The sequence below is a fragment of the Archocentrus centrarchus genome, chromosome 22 (assembly GCF_007364275.1).
Source record: "Archocentrus centrarchus isolate MPI-CPG fArcCen1 chromosome 22, fArcCen1, whole genome shotgun sequence".
Lineage (NCBI taxonomy): Eukaryota > Metazoa > Chordata > Actinopteri > Cichliformes > Cichlidae > Archocentrus > Archocentrus centrarchus.
The window spans coordinates 28,255,661-28,272,491 of record NC_044367.1 but is presented as its reverse complement, the minus strand read 5'-3'; the positions used below and the strand labels follow the sequence as shown (position 1 = coordinate 28,272,491).

The window sequence follows — 16,831 nt, the reverse complement described above, 5'->3', positions numbered from 1 at the left end:
CACACAGCTCTTCAGTATGCACATACACACTGACTTGGCAAACACAGGCTCGCTCTCCTCCTGCTCCTGGCAGTAAAAAAAAGAGAGAACACTCCAAATTTCAGTTCATCCCGAGAGACTGAAATGAAATCGCTGCATCAAAGGTGAGAAATAAACGAGACAAAATGTTCGGTTAGAGGGGAATCAGCGGCCTTTTCCAAATATGATCCGTCTCGATGTCTCAGTCCAGCCGAGGCTGATGGTACAATAACCGTACGCAGCATCAGAGGCTCCTACCACGACAGGAGCTGCCACCATCAAATGTGTCTCAGCAAAAAATAAGAACACATAACTATTCATCAAATCTGCTAATGACTGAGCTGCAATCAGCCGAGGCGGTTTTGTCTCTCACATAATGAATTCCATCACGGCCTCAGCATCACGCTTTCTCTCCTTTCTTTAAGAGCTCTGAAACATAAAGTGCCACCTCCCCTGTGGCCGTGTGCATTAAAATTCATGCTGCAACTTTAGAGAACAGTAAGCTAAAACCTAAGGAGCTCTGCTTATACCTGCACACTGGCAAGTACAGGCACCGCTGACATGCCCTTGAGCAAGTCTCTGAATCCCCACCAACATCCAACTCCAGTGCTGTAACTGTGGGCACCCACACTTCCCCATGGCGCAGAGGGACAGCTGTGTGACCTTGCTCCTCTGTCCATCAGTTTGCAGCAGGGTGCGGCCTGCAGCGGCGTCAAACTCGGGACGAGGCCAAGTTCCTGGGTGAGGGGAACTTTGGACGCCTCCCAGTCTAGGAGAGTCTGCTGGCCCTGATAACGGGAAGCCGGGCGGGCAGTAGCTTCTTGAAAGCAGAGGAAAAGTTATGCGCACTCCCACAGTGGTGAGTAATTACTGAGGCTGCAGACTGTGAGCCGAGATAGGGGATTCCTCTCCTGCATAACTAGGTGGACGGGAGATAGATGGCTCTGTCTTTTGCTCCGACTCCATCTCTGGCGCTCATGAATTTGCACGAATGGGCACAGCAGCAGAGACGCTCTGTCTCTCTCCATTTGGCACAGGCTGCACAGTGTGCGAATATGATATCTGGGTATCTGGCCATGGCAGATAAAGGCTGAATTTTAGTCTGGAGGATTTTGGAGGTCTAATCAATAGCTTTAATCAATTAAGAATGCAGCAACTGAGAAGCTGCAGAAACCAGCCAAGTCTCACACTAAAAGGACCTCATTCCATTTATCACAACACCCCCCGTATTGATCCCAAAAAGGTATGGAAAGAGGTATCTTATGAATTAACTTTAAGGAGCTGGCACCATGAAGGTCCCGTATGGATCCCGTATGGATCAGCGGTTCACTGAGCTTACTGTTGTTTCAAAGGAGGGGAATCTATGTAGAGATCTATTTTGCTACGGCACTGGTGAGAGAGTGAAGAAGAACAGAAGGTAAGAGAGGTGAGCACTGCAGATTTTGAGCCGTCACACTCAAAGAATCCAGTGTGCCCGGTCTGAGCGCTGCGGTGCCACACTGACCTCCGGTGGTCAGACAGGGTAATGGCACTGCTGTGCCACTAAGGCAGCAGGAGCACAATGGCTGTTGTGAAAATGGACCTCCAGTGTGTCGTGTAATTGCTGAGAAATGCTCTTTATAGAATAAATTAGGCCTTGATGTTTAGCCATTATAAGGCTAGAAAATGTTTATGATTCCCCAACATCACAGTAAAGCCTGTTTACAAGCCAACATCTCACATGCTGTCTAATTAACTTCCTCACAGCAGGGAACTTCTCTACATCCGACCTGCAGTCAAAGCCACACATTAGCGCTTCCACCAGGGTACACATTAGAAATGTACCATTATTCCATGCATCAGTTCTGCTGCCCTGACGAGATGCCCGTGCTGGGACAGTGAAAGGTCAGGCCCGTTTCACTCGTCTTCTAGCATTTATATGCAGGATAAACTGGCTATGATGTGCAGATGACTTGGCACAGTAAGCAGCATTAGACTCAGACCTGAGGCAGGTCTGCCTGGATCTGAGGGAAGGTTTGCAGAGAAAGAAAGCCTCTCACAAAATCATCTCTTACACCTGGGATCTATTTGAAAGCTACAGATCCTCCACTTTATCATGTTTTCTGAGTGAATCAAACTCCAGTTGTGGCGCGCCCTTTACTCAGCCACAGATAAATAACTGAACCTGCTGGACCTCAGCAGAGGGAGGATTTATTTTTATTGTGGTCTCAGGGAGCCCTAGCCAGCTGCGATGTGCACGTGTGCCTGTCCGAGTACAGATAGTGGTTGATTGAAAGTCCCGGCCTGTCAAATCTTTCTTTGGGAGGTCAGCGGGAGGTTGGACCTGGCTGACTGCCTGGACCTCTGGGAACCAGGTGGGAGCTAGAAATTTATGGACCGAGTCATAGTAATAGACACACAATTGGATATTCTTCTCAGGTCTCTTCTGCTGAACCCTGCATGAAATCTATTTTTTGTGAGTATTGTTTAGACTAACAAGTGTAGCTGGAGGTAGAGACATTATGCTGGGCTGCTCTTGTCCACCGTTTCTTCTCTAGAACAATAAAAAGTGCTGAAATGGCGCCAGGAGGCACCACGATGGAGGCCATTGTTTTAATGAATCCTCTAGCTTGTGTTTTTTCGGACACTAGCGCGGCCATAAATGAGCACATGGAGGGGCCGGGTGCTAGCGCATGCTGAGTAAGCACATCGGCCAGATACAGCAGCAGCCAGCTCCCAGAAAGGGTGGGGGTGTTTGAGCCAGCATCTTCCCCTGCCTCCTCCACATCTCCCTCCTCCTTTATACACTTCCTTTGTGCTGCACGGAAGCCTTTTTTTAAATATGTACATCTGCTGTTGTGTGTTCTTTGCATGCATTCAGGACTGCTTCAGTAGGATTTGGTAATGCGCCACATTTTTCTTGCTGTTGTAAAGATCAGTATGAGTTGCAGTGTTTTCAGTGTGGAGTTTACCTTCGTCCAGCATCTCGGGTCTCAGGGGAGTTTTTCTGCTTTGGTTCTCTAAACTTGATTTATGTTTTTATAGTTAGAAATAAGGATGAGTGATAGAAGACAGTCTACAGATTTTCATTGGTTTAAATGACTAACAGCTCTGATCAAACTATTTCAGTTACTTTAGATGTGTTGGATCTGTCATGGGTTGTGGTCATGTGACCAGTCACAGGTGATTTAAGATGGGAGGAGCCTGCGGTGTACTGTCTGATGAAGGGCAGGTGTGCTCGAAACGTCACACTGCCGAGACGCAAAGAAGTTCTGAAATCGTTAATCTGATCGGCCTGAATTAGAATTCATGACAGTAATGAGTAAAAGTCTGATGCACCTTCAACTTTTATTCAACATCACAACTCCTGTAGTAGACATTTGGTCTGAGAGAACAGCAGACTATGGATATCTAGAAGTATGTCTCAACAGAAAACCACTACAGGTATGAAATGAACAAGACAGGAAGGTTAGAAGATGGCTACAGGCCTGCATGCACAGAACGATGGAGGATATATGTTCTCTAGGTAGGTGCTGCACAAACTGCACAGCTACCATTCAAACCGTAGGTCAGTCAATTCTGTGCAGGGAGCATTCCTCTCAAAGAACGCTGTCTAAAGCAGAGTTGCACGCACAGTCTGATGTACATCGCACAGTAGTGTTGGATAGCATCGTGAACGACAAATCCAGTCAAAAAGGCACAATCCCATCCTCAACAGTCACCCAGCAAAAGCTTAGGGAAACATACAGGCTGAAGTCCTCAGACTAAAAAACTACAAGTCCCACGGTTGCATCCAACAAAGTGCTCTGTGGATGGATGGCATAGCAGCAACTTGAGTTACAAGAACATCAAATTGACTGAAGTGACAGCACACAGTGTGTGTGCACGAGTCTGTAAAGCATTTCCACTGGTCCTGGGTCAGAAAACAGTCCTAAAGCAAGTGTTTTAAACAGACAAAGCATGTTTATTTCAAACTAAAACAAGATGCAGCGACATGAGAACATCCCTCTGCTCCTTTGTCTTCCCCCGGGCGTGTAATATTCTGTTTGTGTTCACTGGATAATTAGAAACAAATTACAGACATTTATTTTGGGGATACAACATTTTCATGTTTTCAATTTAAAATGTTATTTTTTTTTCCAATTATAAGCAGCTGTTCTGGTTTTAATGTATGTAGCCCATATGTTCTGCTTAAGGGAAAAAAAAAAGCATTGCAAGACACCACAAAAGCATTCATTGAAAACTTTGCAGGAGCATTTTAAAAGAAGAGGAGACAGAAATTGGGCCAACAGCTGCCATTTTCAAGTATATCAATCCCTTGTCGAACAACCAGGATTTCTTACTCTCTTCCATAGGAAGGGCAAAGCTAAATTTCCCCATATACAATTGAAACATTTTGGCAGGCAATTCGATAAAATTCACCAAGCTCATAATTAAAATGGGTGGCGTGGCATTACAACTTAAAAAAGGAAAAAAGGAAATAAAATACAAACAAAATTCTCTATCCATAAATCAGCTAACGAGCCTTCTATTTAAGTACACTGGTTTTTGTGAGGATAAAATCATTTGTTATCAGACAGTGTGAGTCAGTATTCGTCATGTCCCGTGTTGTGGTGGTAGTTTGCTGACATGAGTACAGAGAAGAAGAGACAACTTTACAAAATGATCTTTTACCTACTGAGTGATGATTATGTCCCCTCAGTGTCTGTGACAGTGTCTACCACTGGCTGACTTGCAGCATCCTCCACGGGCTCACTCTGTTCATTGTCCATCCCAGGTCCATCGACCCCCTGTGGCTGGGGTGAGGAGGGTCTCTCTTGTGACTCCTCCTCATCCTTTTGTCCGCTTTTCTGCTCCTCCTCAGAGTGAGCTGTATCTTCAGGGGGGCTGGCAGCTTGTGTGAAGGCCATAGAGGAGTCCTGGGATGACGCCTCAGTCGGTGGTGAGGCGTGGACAGGGCTTTCGCTGTCGGGGGAACCAGTGGGCTGGGCTATAGGCTGAGATGGTGTATCTGTGGGTGGAGAGGTCTCTGGTTGTGGTGATGACTCCAACTTAGTGGGAGCCTCAGTCAATGTGCTCTGACCTTGGTTGTCAGACGGTGGGTCGTGTGAATGTGTCGGGGGTGTCGGCTGTGCCTGGGGTGCCTCAGATGGAGTTGGGGTTTCTGACTCGGGCACAGCTGCTTGGCTCTGTGACGGAGGAGGAGACTTCATCTGAACTTGAGGCGCTGCCTGACTCAGACCCAGCAGAGGGGGCTTGCCCTGAGCTTGTGGCAAAAGTGGGGGCTGGAACCGTGGCTGAATCTGAGGGTTGAGTTTGAGTGGTGCAAGCACTTTGCCTTGGTTCAGCGTTAGGTTGGGATTAAGCGGTGGAGTTGGAAGCAGAGGAGTAGGCAGAGGGAGAAGGGGTGTTGAGCTTCCACGGTCCCGCTCTTTGTCATGGTCGCGTTCGTGCTCCCTGGTGCGCTCTCGGCCTCGCTCTCTCTCGCGCTCCCTCTCACGGCCGTGGCGGTTACCATTCATGTCCCTCCTGAAGTCAAAATCTCTTTCGTCTCTATCCCTCTGCCTGTCCCACGGGCGTCTTCGTTCGTCCAGGTCTTGATGTATTTCGCTGTCAAAGGGGGCTGTGGCATTACCACTACGGTTCCAAGCCTGTGGCCCCCCAATGGGGCCGGCATTTACAGAAACACCAGCTGCTGTCCCAGGACGGTTATCAAAGCGGGAGGGGAAGTTCTGCCCGGATGTAGGACGCTCCTCCTGAAAGCCCTTTGGACCACCTGGGGGCTGGGGGGCTCCTCGCATGCCATCTCGTTCATCAAAGTCCCCTCTGGCTTGGTTCCAGCGGTTATCGGGCGTAAACCCTGCAAGAGCCTGCAGGCGGCCCACCAGGCTAGATCTGGCTGGCTGAGTACCTGGGGTCTGGAGCAAAGGTGGTCTGCCACCTCCTCCTGATCCTCCAGCACCTCCGAGGGGCTCCCTGTGCTCTGGTGGAGGGGTCCGCAGCAGGCCCGTGCTCTGCTTTTCCATTGGAGGAAAGCGGTAGTCCTGGTCTTTGCCTTCATCTGCTCCAGAGGAAGACTCGTCTTCTGTTTTGGATACACTTTCATTGGTAATGTTAGGGGCCCGGTTGAAGGGGTCCAGCTGAGGGAAGGGAGCCCTGGCACGGGGCTGAGCTTGGATCGGACTGTCTAGCAGGCCCGGGGTTTGCTGGGCGTGGCTCTGCTGCATAAGTAGTGGGAAGCGGGCAGCAGCCCCGGGCTGGAGCAGGTTGGGTCGCACATCCAAGGGCAGCAGGCCAGGCATCCTCTGCCCACTCAGACCAGACTGATGTAGCGGGTGGGTGAGCGAAGCTGTAGGGTGCATGCCCAGCAGACCCATTCCACTGCGGACAGCGTTCTGCATGCCTGGAGACAAACACAATTGCAGACATAAATATTAAAATTCTTCTTTACCAAACATAAATAATCCCAAATAAAAATGTAACAATGGACACCAAATCTTACGTGAAAACACATTAGTGGTGTCTCACCTTGCAGTGTGAGCTCTGCAGTAGCATCCATGCCCTCTGCAGACTGCATTTTCTCATTATTGGGCTGCTGAGTTTGGACTCCCATTGGGTTGAACATGCCAGCTCCGGGGATAGCCGAGGGCATGAAGCTACCAGGGATGGTGCTGGTTGGAGGAATCATAGCGCTGAATGGCGAGTCCTTGACAGCATCTTGGCTGGAAGCCACTGAAGGCTGAACCAGAGCTACAGGTAAAAAAAAAAAAAAAAAAAAAAAAAAAAGAACATGCATTTAACCTAAAGGTCGAAAAGAGAGGTCCACTTTCAAACTCATATCCAGGTACTGGTCACAGGGGAAGCATGCTGATACTCACAAGCAGATGCTGAGGCCATTCCTGCTGTCTGAGCCGCCTGCATGAAACCTGCACAAAAGGCAATCACTTGTGTTAGGTAGGGAATTTCTGCCAGTCTGATCTTTTTACTACTTGTGTATTATTTACCTGGCGGAGGCTGTGAGGCATTGAAGCCAGCCCTTATGAAGGGCGGCGGTGGCCCGTAACCTGGTGGAGGTATGCCCATGGTGACAGGGAAGGTAGGAGGCACCAACCCGACCGCACTGGGAACTGCCTGGGCAACTGGAAGCTGAATAAGAGGGATGTGAGTGTTAAAAGAGCTTCTTGAAACAGCCATTTTCAGTAAAATCACAGTGATGTACTCTTCTAACAGTCTCTACACAGACTGTGACAGACTCTTCTGTACCTGCACAGGCATCATGGTGACCTGCTGGTTGAAGGTTTCGGTTTGGGAGTTGGATGCTGCTGTAGGCTCAGTGCTTACTGGCTGACTGGCAGCTTCCTTGGCTTGTTCAGAATTCTTGGTAGCTTCCCACTCTGCAGACACAGACCAAAAAAAGAAATGCTAAATACCGTTTAAGGAGTTTAGTTCTTTCTTTCCAAATCGGTCTTCACTGAGTTTTCCGATGGAAAATAAAGGGAATGGGGCAGAAAATGAATCCGCCCGGATAATGAATTGCCAAGATTTGTGTTCAGACTCGCCTGCGAGTGGCGCTCTTATTTCAGAAAACACTGAATTAACAGAGAAAGGTGCGTTTCTTCTTACCATCATTGACTGTCTCCTGGTCAATAATTCCTCCTTCAGCAAAACCATCCAGGTCATCCAGCTTAACCTTCTCCCAAGGTATGTAGGTGACACCCAGGTCCACATCCCAAAACTGCTTGTACTCCTGTTTCACACCTTTATTTAGAGCCCATGCAATCTGGATCACAGACACACAAAAGGTCAAGAAAACAGATTTATTTTTTTAAATAGTAGTTTCTTGGAATACACAGCAACATGCAGCTAAAGCTTCACTGCTGAAGGTCAGAGTGACAGAAAATACACTTTAGAACAAAGAGGAGAAGACTACAGTGGATTGAACTGTAAAGGTAATGGGGACCTTGATGATCTTGGAGCCAATCTTAAACGTGCCGGTGCTGAGCTTCTGACGGGCACGGTATGCATCCTGCCTGTGGACCATACAGATGTAGGCACAACCTCTGGGAGGGATCATCTGCAGAGAGATGAGGACAGAGGAAGGTTAAAAAACACACATGAGCATACCAACAGATGTGTGTGTGTCAGGCAAGAGAAAGACAGCAAAAAAAAACAAAACAAAACAAAATAACCAAATTAAAAAAAAGATAGAATGAAGAGCAGCTTAAGGCTGCACGCATACTGAGGCTAGACCAGAGTGTCACAGAGGGAGACGTCTGCTTACATTGATGGACTCGATCTGGCCAAACTCTTCAAACAAATTGGTGAGGTCTTGCTGAGTGGCCTTTTTATCCACCTGACCCACCCACAGAGTTGTGCTGCACACTACATAAAGAGATGAAAAAAATAATGTGAATTTCACTCAGCAGGTAACAATAGTTAAAATAATTAACAAAACGAACAGCGACTTCCTCTTACCACTTAGAGTCTTGGATCGTATGGGAGGCAGTCCTTTCTTCTGCCGCTCCTTCTCTCGTTCTCGGGCACGTCGCTCACTTGAATAAGACCGCGATGACTTCCTCTTGCGATCTCTAGAGCGTGAACGCGACCGCTTGCGATGCTTGCGTTTCCGTGAGCCAGAGCGAGACCTAGACCTTCTTCTCTTGGGAGACCTGCAGAGAGACAACACAGAAGGCTCGACTCTTTCATTTAAAAATACAATCCATCGTTTTCTTTTGAGTTTTGAGCAAATATAACACTTGTGTTAGGTTCCTTGTACAGGTTCTGTCAAGTTTAGTCAAAGTATCCCTTCCAGATAGACCCAGGGATTTCTACGACCAGCTGTTCACAATTCACCAATATTTCAGTCGCACTTAGAAACTGACAGAAAATGAGAAATGAGAAACAACCTTGAGCGTGATCTAGAGCGCGTCCTTGAGCGTGTGTTCAAAGTCTTCTTCTCTTCAGCCTCAAAGATCTCCTCCTCCATTCCATCTGGGCCCTCATCTAGATCCATGTCCTAGAAAAGACAGGGTTAATTACAGGTAATACAGGAAACACCATCAGGACCAGCTCTACAGTTAACCAGTTAACATGCACTCCTTTTAAAATATTATGTATACACACCAGCCTTTAGGTTAAGTTCTAATAATGGTCCACTGGTTAGGAGTTCTCATACCTGCTGCTGGTTGTCTATGGAGTCGTCCATCTTATTCTCTGGCTCTGGAAGTTGAGGCTGGCTGCTGCTCTGAGCATTGGAAACGGAGTTGTCTTGCCCAAATATCGAGTCCTGTCCTTCTATGTTCATTGCCTGCACAAAGAACAGTGAGTGCACCTTCTTGTGAAGCCTGTGAGTCCTAAAAGATGACTTCAGTCTCACAGTAACACACCCTCAGTGTTCTTATGAGTAAAATCACTTTCTAAACTAGTAGCAGAGCGTGTTAGAAGTGCCTGCAGCATTAAAACTGTGCATCACCTGTAAATGTGCATGTTCTTTCAACAATTTAAGAAAATACACAATGTAACAATCAGAACAACTAATAAGCAAGCTGTGTTATTATAGTAAATCACAAATCTAGGAGAATCCCAAAGCCAAACAAAGAGCCGCTCTCTGCAGGTGTGGTTTACCTTCTGCTGGTGCTCTAGCAGCTGCTTCTGAAACTGCTCCAGGTTTTGCTGTTGAAGTTGTTCAGCCAACTGATGGAAGAGGGAGCTGTTAATGGGCTCCGACACCATGGGCCTGCAAGCAGTCGGCAGCTTGATTAGACACAAGCTCGCAGGTGGAAACGGACGTGAACTCAGAGTCACTAATAACGAGCTACTAAAACACACTGAACTCACAGCTGAGATGATGAGCTGTCCTTTTTAGATTCTTCATTACGTTCTGAATCGTTGCCAAAGTCAAAAGGACCCAAAAGTTTCTGCAACGACGACACGAAAAAAACAAATAAAGAGAATTTAGAAGAAGAAATGAGGATGTATGCCTTCAACCAGGTAATGTGTACTACACACGCATGCCTACACTGGACCTTTGACTGTTAAGATACAAACACTTTTATACATTTCTATTTAATTTCTTCGTCAGTGGCCAAGGAATTCTTGAGTTACTGTCAAAAATATACACATATATGGACTCAACTCAAAATTATAATGCCTTCAAATCTGGTTGTTGCTGCCACAGAAGCATAAAAATAAACTTACAGCTGCCGACTCCAGCGTTACCTTATTAAAAGAGGAGACCCTCTGCTCCAGGGGGTTAAGGCTGTTGGCAGTAGCTGCTGCAGTGAGCTGAGCTGTCAGAGCCTGCAACTGCACCACTAGGCCAGCATCCAAGGCCTGCAGCAGGGACGGCTGGGGTTTCTGCTGCTGCATCTGCAGACTCTGCACCAGCTGCTGAAGCTGTAACAGCCGACAACAGAGTATGTGAGGCATCTCGTTACACTGACAGCTACACAAACTGTACACGCTGTTCTGAATCAAACAGTTTACCAATTTCTGTGTTCACTAACCTGTTGTCCCTGGGGACTCTGCAAGATCTGGGCAACAGCAGCCACAGTGTCGGTGTTGGTAATCTGTGAAGCCCAGTCGGGCAGACCCTGGACTATGTTGGCTGGAGTGGCCGGTGTAGCTGGGGTACCTGGATACACACAGAGAGAACCATGAGGTAAACATGTTTAGTTGTGTTAAATACCACATTAGCAGTGATTAGATGAATAAATCACTACTTTAATGCTCTACTGACCGGGTGTAGTGTTATTGACCGGGGCAGCACTGCTGGGCATTACAGGTGTGACGCTGGGAGGAGGAATCCCTGCTGCCATGTCCAGCAGAGGCTGAATGATGTCACTCTTGAAGACCGCATTCTTTTGCCAGAGATTCAGGACTCGCACTATCTTACTCTGGAAACACAAAGAAAGACGGAAAATGGAGACAAAGTAGCAAAAGCAATGCAATGGGAGAGGTCCGAGCTGTAGGACACACACACAGGACGTGAGCCCAAAATATTTACTCAAAAACAACGTCTGTCTTGGAAAGCTCTCTCAGACACCTGAATTGAGTGAGGAGATTCCACTCGTTTGAATGTGCTCTAAGTTATGATAATCAACTCCTGTGAAACTAAGAAATGAGAAGCCACAAAGAGGAACAGGAAACTTATTAAAAAACTTCCCAACCTTATCATCTGAAGGGCAGCGATAGAGGTGCTGGAAGGTTGAGATGATATTCTTGCTGAAGCGTGGGGCAAAAACATCCTTCTCTGTGCCAAACTGATGTCGTGACTGTCTGACAATTGAGTCGATGACATACAGCCCCGGGACCTTGTATTCTGGCTTGCACTGTCAAAGAGAGAGGTGTTTAGCTATTGTATGAACAGTGGAGCAACATATGGAAATCTTTGCACTTGTGTGTGGCTGATGGTTCCTAATAAAAACATGACTCACCTTCTGTATGAACTTTTCTACACTCTGGACGACATGCTTGTAGAACTGAAAATAAACCAAAAAAAAAAATAATTTTGAGTGGTTGAACAGTAACAGAAAGGGAACAGAGCTGAGGGTTAAAAAGGTTAGGTTGGAACCGGTCTCATTCCTCCTCAGATTTACAAAATAAAATAATTCCTTCTTCAAAGATTTGTTGTATTAGAGGAGCAGACGAGAGACCGATGAAGAGAGAGCGTCAGCTTGCTGATGGTGTAACACAACAATTCACAATCTCAGTAGGCCAAGTAATAAAAACAGATTGTTTTATTAGCAGCAACAGTGCAGCTGTTATTATTTATGTCTGTAGACAAATGTTGTTAACATCGCAATAACTGTGCATGAAACACAACAGCTTTGCAGCTGAGACCAAAATAAAGGCTGAGGATGGGTGTGATCCAACTCATAAATGCACATAGATAATGTAATTACTACTGAGGACTGATGGGTCAGAACATCAAACAGGATCTCCAGTTAGATAACTAGTACTATGACTAGTACTACTAATTACCGGTAAGGTAGAATTCTTCTACAAAGAAAATACAGACGAGTGACAAATTAGAGGGAAAGCCTGACCACAAGAGCAGAGAAACACTGTCGATGCTTTCACACAGGTCCAGGCCAGGATGGCTCTGATTTTATATCACAGCACTATTAACACATAAGACCGTGATGCTCGTGCCTTCTTCAAGAAAAAGCAGAGGAGCGATGCTGTCTCTGAGGAGAGCATCAGTGCAGGGCAAAACAAGACTGCATCAGCAAAAACAGTCCATCAACACCCACACAGAGGAATATCACTGCTGTTTCCCACAGATCTGGATTCTATTTATGGCAACAGAGGTGATGGGGGAGGACACATGAGCCAGCTGGGAGAGAAACACAGGATGAGAAGAGCCAGGGCTAGCTGGTTAACGTTTCGAACGCAACACAGCGTACTTCAAAAGTGGCGCCGTTCACGGACGTCTGGCAGCAAATACCGTAATATCCCAGTGTGGCTGTGAAGTGCATTTTCTGAGCTTTCAGGAACAGTTTGAATTTTTCTGATAGGACGCAGAGTTACGGTAAAAAGCCAGCTGATCAAAGGAACTTTGATCAGCCCACTGCGCTGATACGCTACATCTTAACAGCTGTTCACGGCTAGTAAGGGCAGGAAACCGGCGCTTCAGCAGCGATCGCCCAGAGTTCAAGGATTAAACAAGGCTGAACCTTTCAAATAAGGCTCAGGGAACTGTCCACTGTTGTCTCAACAAAGGCAAATAAATTCATTCATTCAAAAAATACTGTCAGCCGCTGTTTTTCCTGCACATTAGAGATTTTGGTGCCGACCAAAAAGGTAGTGGCCTTTTCCCAAAGGAAATTCACCAGGCCTTTGACAAAAAACCCCATCTTAATGAAAGTGGTGTTTAATTTAGTCAAGCATGAAATACACTTCTGTTTATGAAAAGGCCAGCAATATCAGAAAAATGCACTGTTAAAGTAACGCACACTCACTGCCTTAACTGTATGCAGACAGATCCTGCTTCTGTGCGTAGTCATTTTGGGCCAGGAAAAACCGTGCAGATATACAATACAGGGATAACAACAAGAACAGCAGGAGCATATTTATATAGCCACAGCTCCATGGTTAGTCATGTGACTGCCAGGTAGATGTGTAATGTGTGCATATTTTTCCCAGAGCGCTCAATACACGGTCATTGTTTTTTTTTATGAAATGTCAGAGGTTTGTACGCCCTTTGAACTGTTGAAAATCTGGTTATGTTTACATGTTTGTGCTGTTATAATGTACAGAACTCCTAAACAGTACGGCCAAAGGGCTGAGAATTAAAGCTACAGGACTGGCTTCATCAAAAGTGTTCAGATTACGTTTTTTAAAGGACAGTTTTTCAATCTCGTTTGTAGCCTAAATGTTGTTGGCTTAAGGTGTGATTATAGGATGTCTTTCAGCATTATCAGCATGAAACTGGTTGTTTCCCCAGTTAAACCTGCAGTCTGTGAAGGCTTTTTAACAAGCTATAGTCTCTCAGAGGAAATACATTCATGATGAGACATGCAGAGAAAAAAAATGAGTAAAATCATCTGTAACAGATGAAGAGCTCAATGGTTACAGAATACAGAGAGGGAGAAACTGCAGCACTGGCTTTAATTCTTAATCTAAGTCATTATGATTCATTTATGCTCTTCTTAATGGACATTTTTTGTCTGAGTTATTATCTACTTTAAAGTAACCAGTTCATAAGCTTTTCTAATTTACAATATGCAGCATTAAAAGTAATTACCAATTAGGCACTCTTGAATTTATTTATTTTTTAAGCTTCATGCAGCAACAAAAAGAACCAAACTGACTTCTCAATGAGGTTCAGACAGAAATACGTCCTTTGTGTACCTTTACACCCCACCTGCAGCAGAATCAGTTCATATCAGTTATGGACTATGGACACAAATGATGCTGACCTTTGCAACTGCACCAACTTGAATGCTGTACACAGCTACAGCTGTCTGCTGTCTAGTGCTAATATTTTACTTGTTAAAGTGTATTCAGACTGTGGCCTGTCATCCAGTGGACAGAAAAGGCTGCTAGACAAAAATTAGCCAGAATGAAACTTTCCTGTGCAGATTCACGAGTGCTATGTTAAAAAAAAAATTATTCAAATCAAAATTTTTGGGCCTTAATGCAATGCAATGCTAATGACACTGCTCTTATTTGTCCAACTGTATCTGGAAGGATTTTCACCAAAAGGGCAGAAGTGCAACAGAGTTGTGGTTAAGCAATGAGAGGGAGTCCTGAGCCACAAATATTTACATAGACTGGTGGGGTCTGCATGTTCTCCCTGTGCCTGCGTGGGTTTGCTCCGGGTACTCCGGTTTCTCCCCACAGTCCAAAGAAATGCAGTCACTGGGGTCAGGTTCACTGGTCACTCTAAATTGCCCACAGGTGTGAATGCGATTGTGAATGGTTGTCTGGCTCTCTGTGTTAGCCCTGTGACAGGCTAACCACCTGTACAAGGTGTACCCCACCTCTCGCCCTGTGATAGCCTGGGATAGACTACAACCCCCACAAAACCCTGAGAAGGATAAGTGGAAGAGAATGGATGGATGGATGGTAGGTAGGTAGGCAAGAAAAATCATAATTTCTAGTTAATGGAGCAATTCTGCAACCACCCAGTAGATGGAGTCAAAGTACAGTAGATGGAGTGGTCAGTTTATGGTTCTCTGTGGAAAGACTAATGTGCAGGAATACAGTGGTTTCAATTAAATAAGTTCAGGTGCAGTCAAAGTTAAATGTATCTAAGGCCTAACACCACACAGAGTTTTTTCTAAACTTGTGAGGATTTGAACTACAGTGTGAATAGACATATACACTGGGTCTCCACCAGAAAAAAAAAAACGGTGGTTGGGATGTTCCTGCTAAGAATGTGACAATAGTTAAATGGCTATACCCCCCCACACCAAAATAATGCCAGAATAAATCCCCTCTGTATGAAACCTAGGCATGTTTAAAAACACACACATATATAAAGTTTTTGGAAAAAAGTTCCACACTAAAACAAAATTCGAAATATATCTCTGTAGAAACACCATCATAATTAAAACACTATCAATTATGCATATTAAAGGAAAGTAAAGCTGAAATAAGTGCCTGACTGTGGGAACTGCAGACTGACTGCAGACTGAGCTATAATTATTTTAACTTTAAAAAGTAAAGTACCTGTACTCTGGAAACAATGAAAACATGTCACCTTTGCTGTGTGCATACCGAGTGATACTTTGACAGCAAATCTGCATGAAAAACTACGACTGCAGTATCGACTTCTGCTGAGCACATAGGGTCAACTTTCTAGGAAGTCGTTGCCAGTAACTCTGGGCAGACAGCATTAAAGAGGACTTCATGCCCTGTTTGAAGTGATGTGTTTAGAGTAGCCCTGCAGAAAGACTTCTTAAACGAGTTCTCGTTCACTGATGATCTCCTACAGGATTTCTGCATGAAAATAACCTCCCTGAATGACCCAACTAGCTGCTAACGATGGTTCTTCCCTACGATCTTGAGGATCATGAGCTGTGATACTGTGTTCAGCTGTGTCTGTTAGCAAGATTATGCAACACTACCAAACCAAACCAAACTTCATGAACCCTGGCAGACCATGGCATTAAAGCAAAGCCAAAAAAAACATGTCACTGAGCGCATGCTGACCCGCTGGGTCATAGCTTAACCATTTAACATGCTTTGAGGTGACCTGTTTTGTGATGACACTGAATGCAAAAAGTCCACATAAAATAAATGCACCACTGGTGTCATGATATAAAAACAGACCTTTAAAAGAGGGAGAACTTGACATAAACTCAAACCTGGCTTGGTAATAAATTTATTACAACTGAACATTTTGCTGCTGATAATAATAATGAAAATAATAATAATTATTATTATTGCAGCTACTTAACTAATCAGGAAGGTTAATTCATCAGTAACTACCTAACTCTATTACTCTGAGACAAAATGAGTATGAAAAGCCACAACGATGGTCTTAAACCTTTAGGAGATTCAGAAGAGTCTTCCTCACAGAGATTCTCCACCCGTTACACAAACCCTACTTAGCACCAACTTTAACACCAAAGAATAAAAAACAAAACAAACACATGCTCATACATAACTCGCTGCAGTGTCGACTAGTCTCCAAGCAACTGATCACACATACTGCAGAGACTGTGTGTGTGTGTGTGTGTGTGTGTGGGTGTGTGTACACAAAAGATAAACAACATTGCCTGCAACTTTTACCAAATTATAATCATCTACACAAAAGGAATAAGTGGCACAGAAGGCACTAAGGTAGCACTGAGGTGTGTCACAAAGCCACTGGACCAAAACTGCAAAGCATAACCGAGAAACAGTTTATGCATCTCGGAGTCATTACTTTTAGCAGCGAGTACACAAACACTGCACACAGTTATGTTCAACTGTCATAATACTGTGCATTGCCCCCCCCCCCCCCCTCCATTTTTAAAACTTAATGGAATAGAGAGAGAAACAGAAGCAAACCAGTTAGTTCGCAGACTACACCCATCTATTGTAGCAGCAACTTCTACAACTTGTCCTTGTTGGCAGTGTTATGAACCACTGACAGGGACTTTAATGTTTCACTCAATTAGTCTAGCAATGTCAACCCAGTGTAAGGCTTGATGTGGGCAACAGAGAAACCTGAGAGCTGCACTGGCCTGGCCACACACACACACACACACACACTGATGTGAGAGACTGATACAAAGACCAGAGAGTTCATTTCCCACTTTACAGCCTATAACTGCAGATCAAGATTAACCTTGTTCACATACATCATAGTCTTGACTAGGGCTGGGCGATATATCGAGTT

At 45.2% G+C, this 16,831-nt stretch overlaps 1 protein-coding gene across 3 annotated transcripts in view; it reads right to left on the bottom strand.

The window, feature by feature from the left end:
- Window positions 1–16,831, bottom strand: part of scaf8 (SR-related CTD-associated factor 8) — a 71,517-nt gene that overhangs the window by 40,493 nt on the left and 14,193 nt on the right. The window contains exons 3-21 of one of the 3 annotated variants that reach the window (XM_030718354.1): window positions 11,433–11,477; window positions 11,166–11,327; window positions 10,736–10,892; window positions 10,503–10,630; window positions 10,216–10,392; window positions 9,835–9,914; window positions 9,622–9,733; window positions 9,173–9,304; window positions 8,904–9,013; window positions 8,473–8,666; window positions 8,279–8,379; window positions 7,958–8,071; window positions 7,621–7,777; window positions 7,261–7,391; window positions 7,002–7,143; window positions 6,876–6,923; window positions 6,526–6,747; window positions 4,672–6,400; window positions 3,319–4,052 (exon numbers count right to left, since the gene is read on the bottom strand). In XM_030718354.1, the coding sequence (XP_030574214.1) occupies window positions 4,686–6,400; window positions 6,526–6,747; window positions 6,876–6,923; window positions 7,002–7,143; window positions 7,261–7,391; window positions 7,621–7,777; window positions 7,958–8,071; window positions 8,279–8,379; window positions 8,473–8,666; window positions 8,904–9,013; window positions 9,173–9,304; window positions 9,622–9,733; window positions 9,835–9,914; window positions 10,216–10,392; window positions 10,503–10,630; window positions 10,736–10,892; window positions 11,166–11,327; window positions 11,433–11,477 (3,927 nt within the window). In that variant the 3' untranslated portion in view covers window positions 3,319–4,052; window positions 4,672–4,685. The other 2 variants (XM_030718353.1, XM_030718355.1) reach the window with 2 other exon arrangements.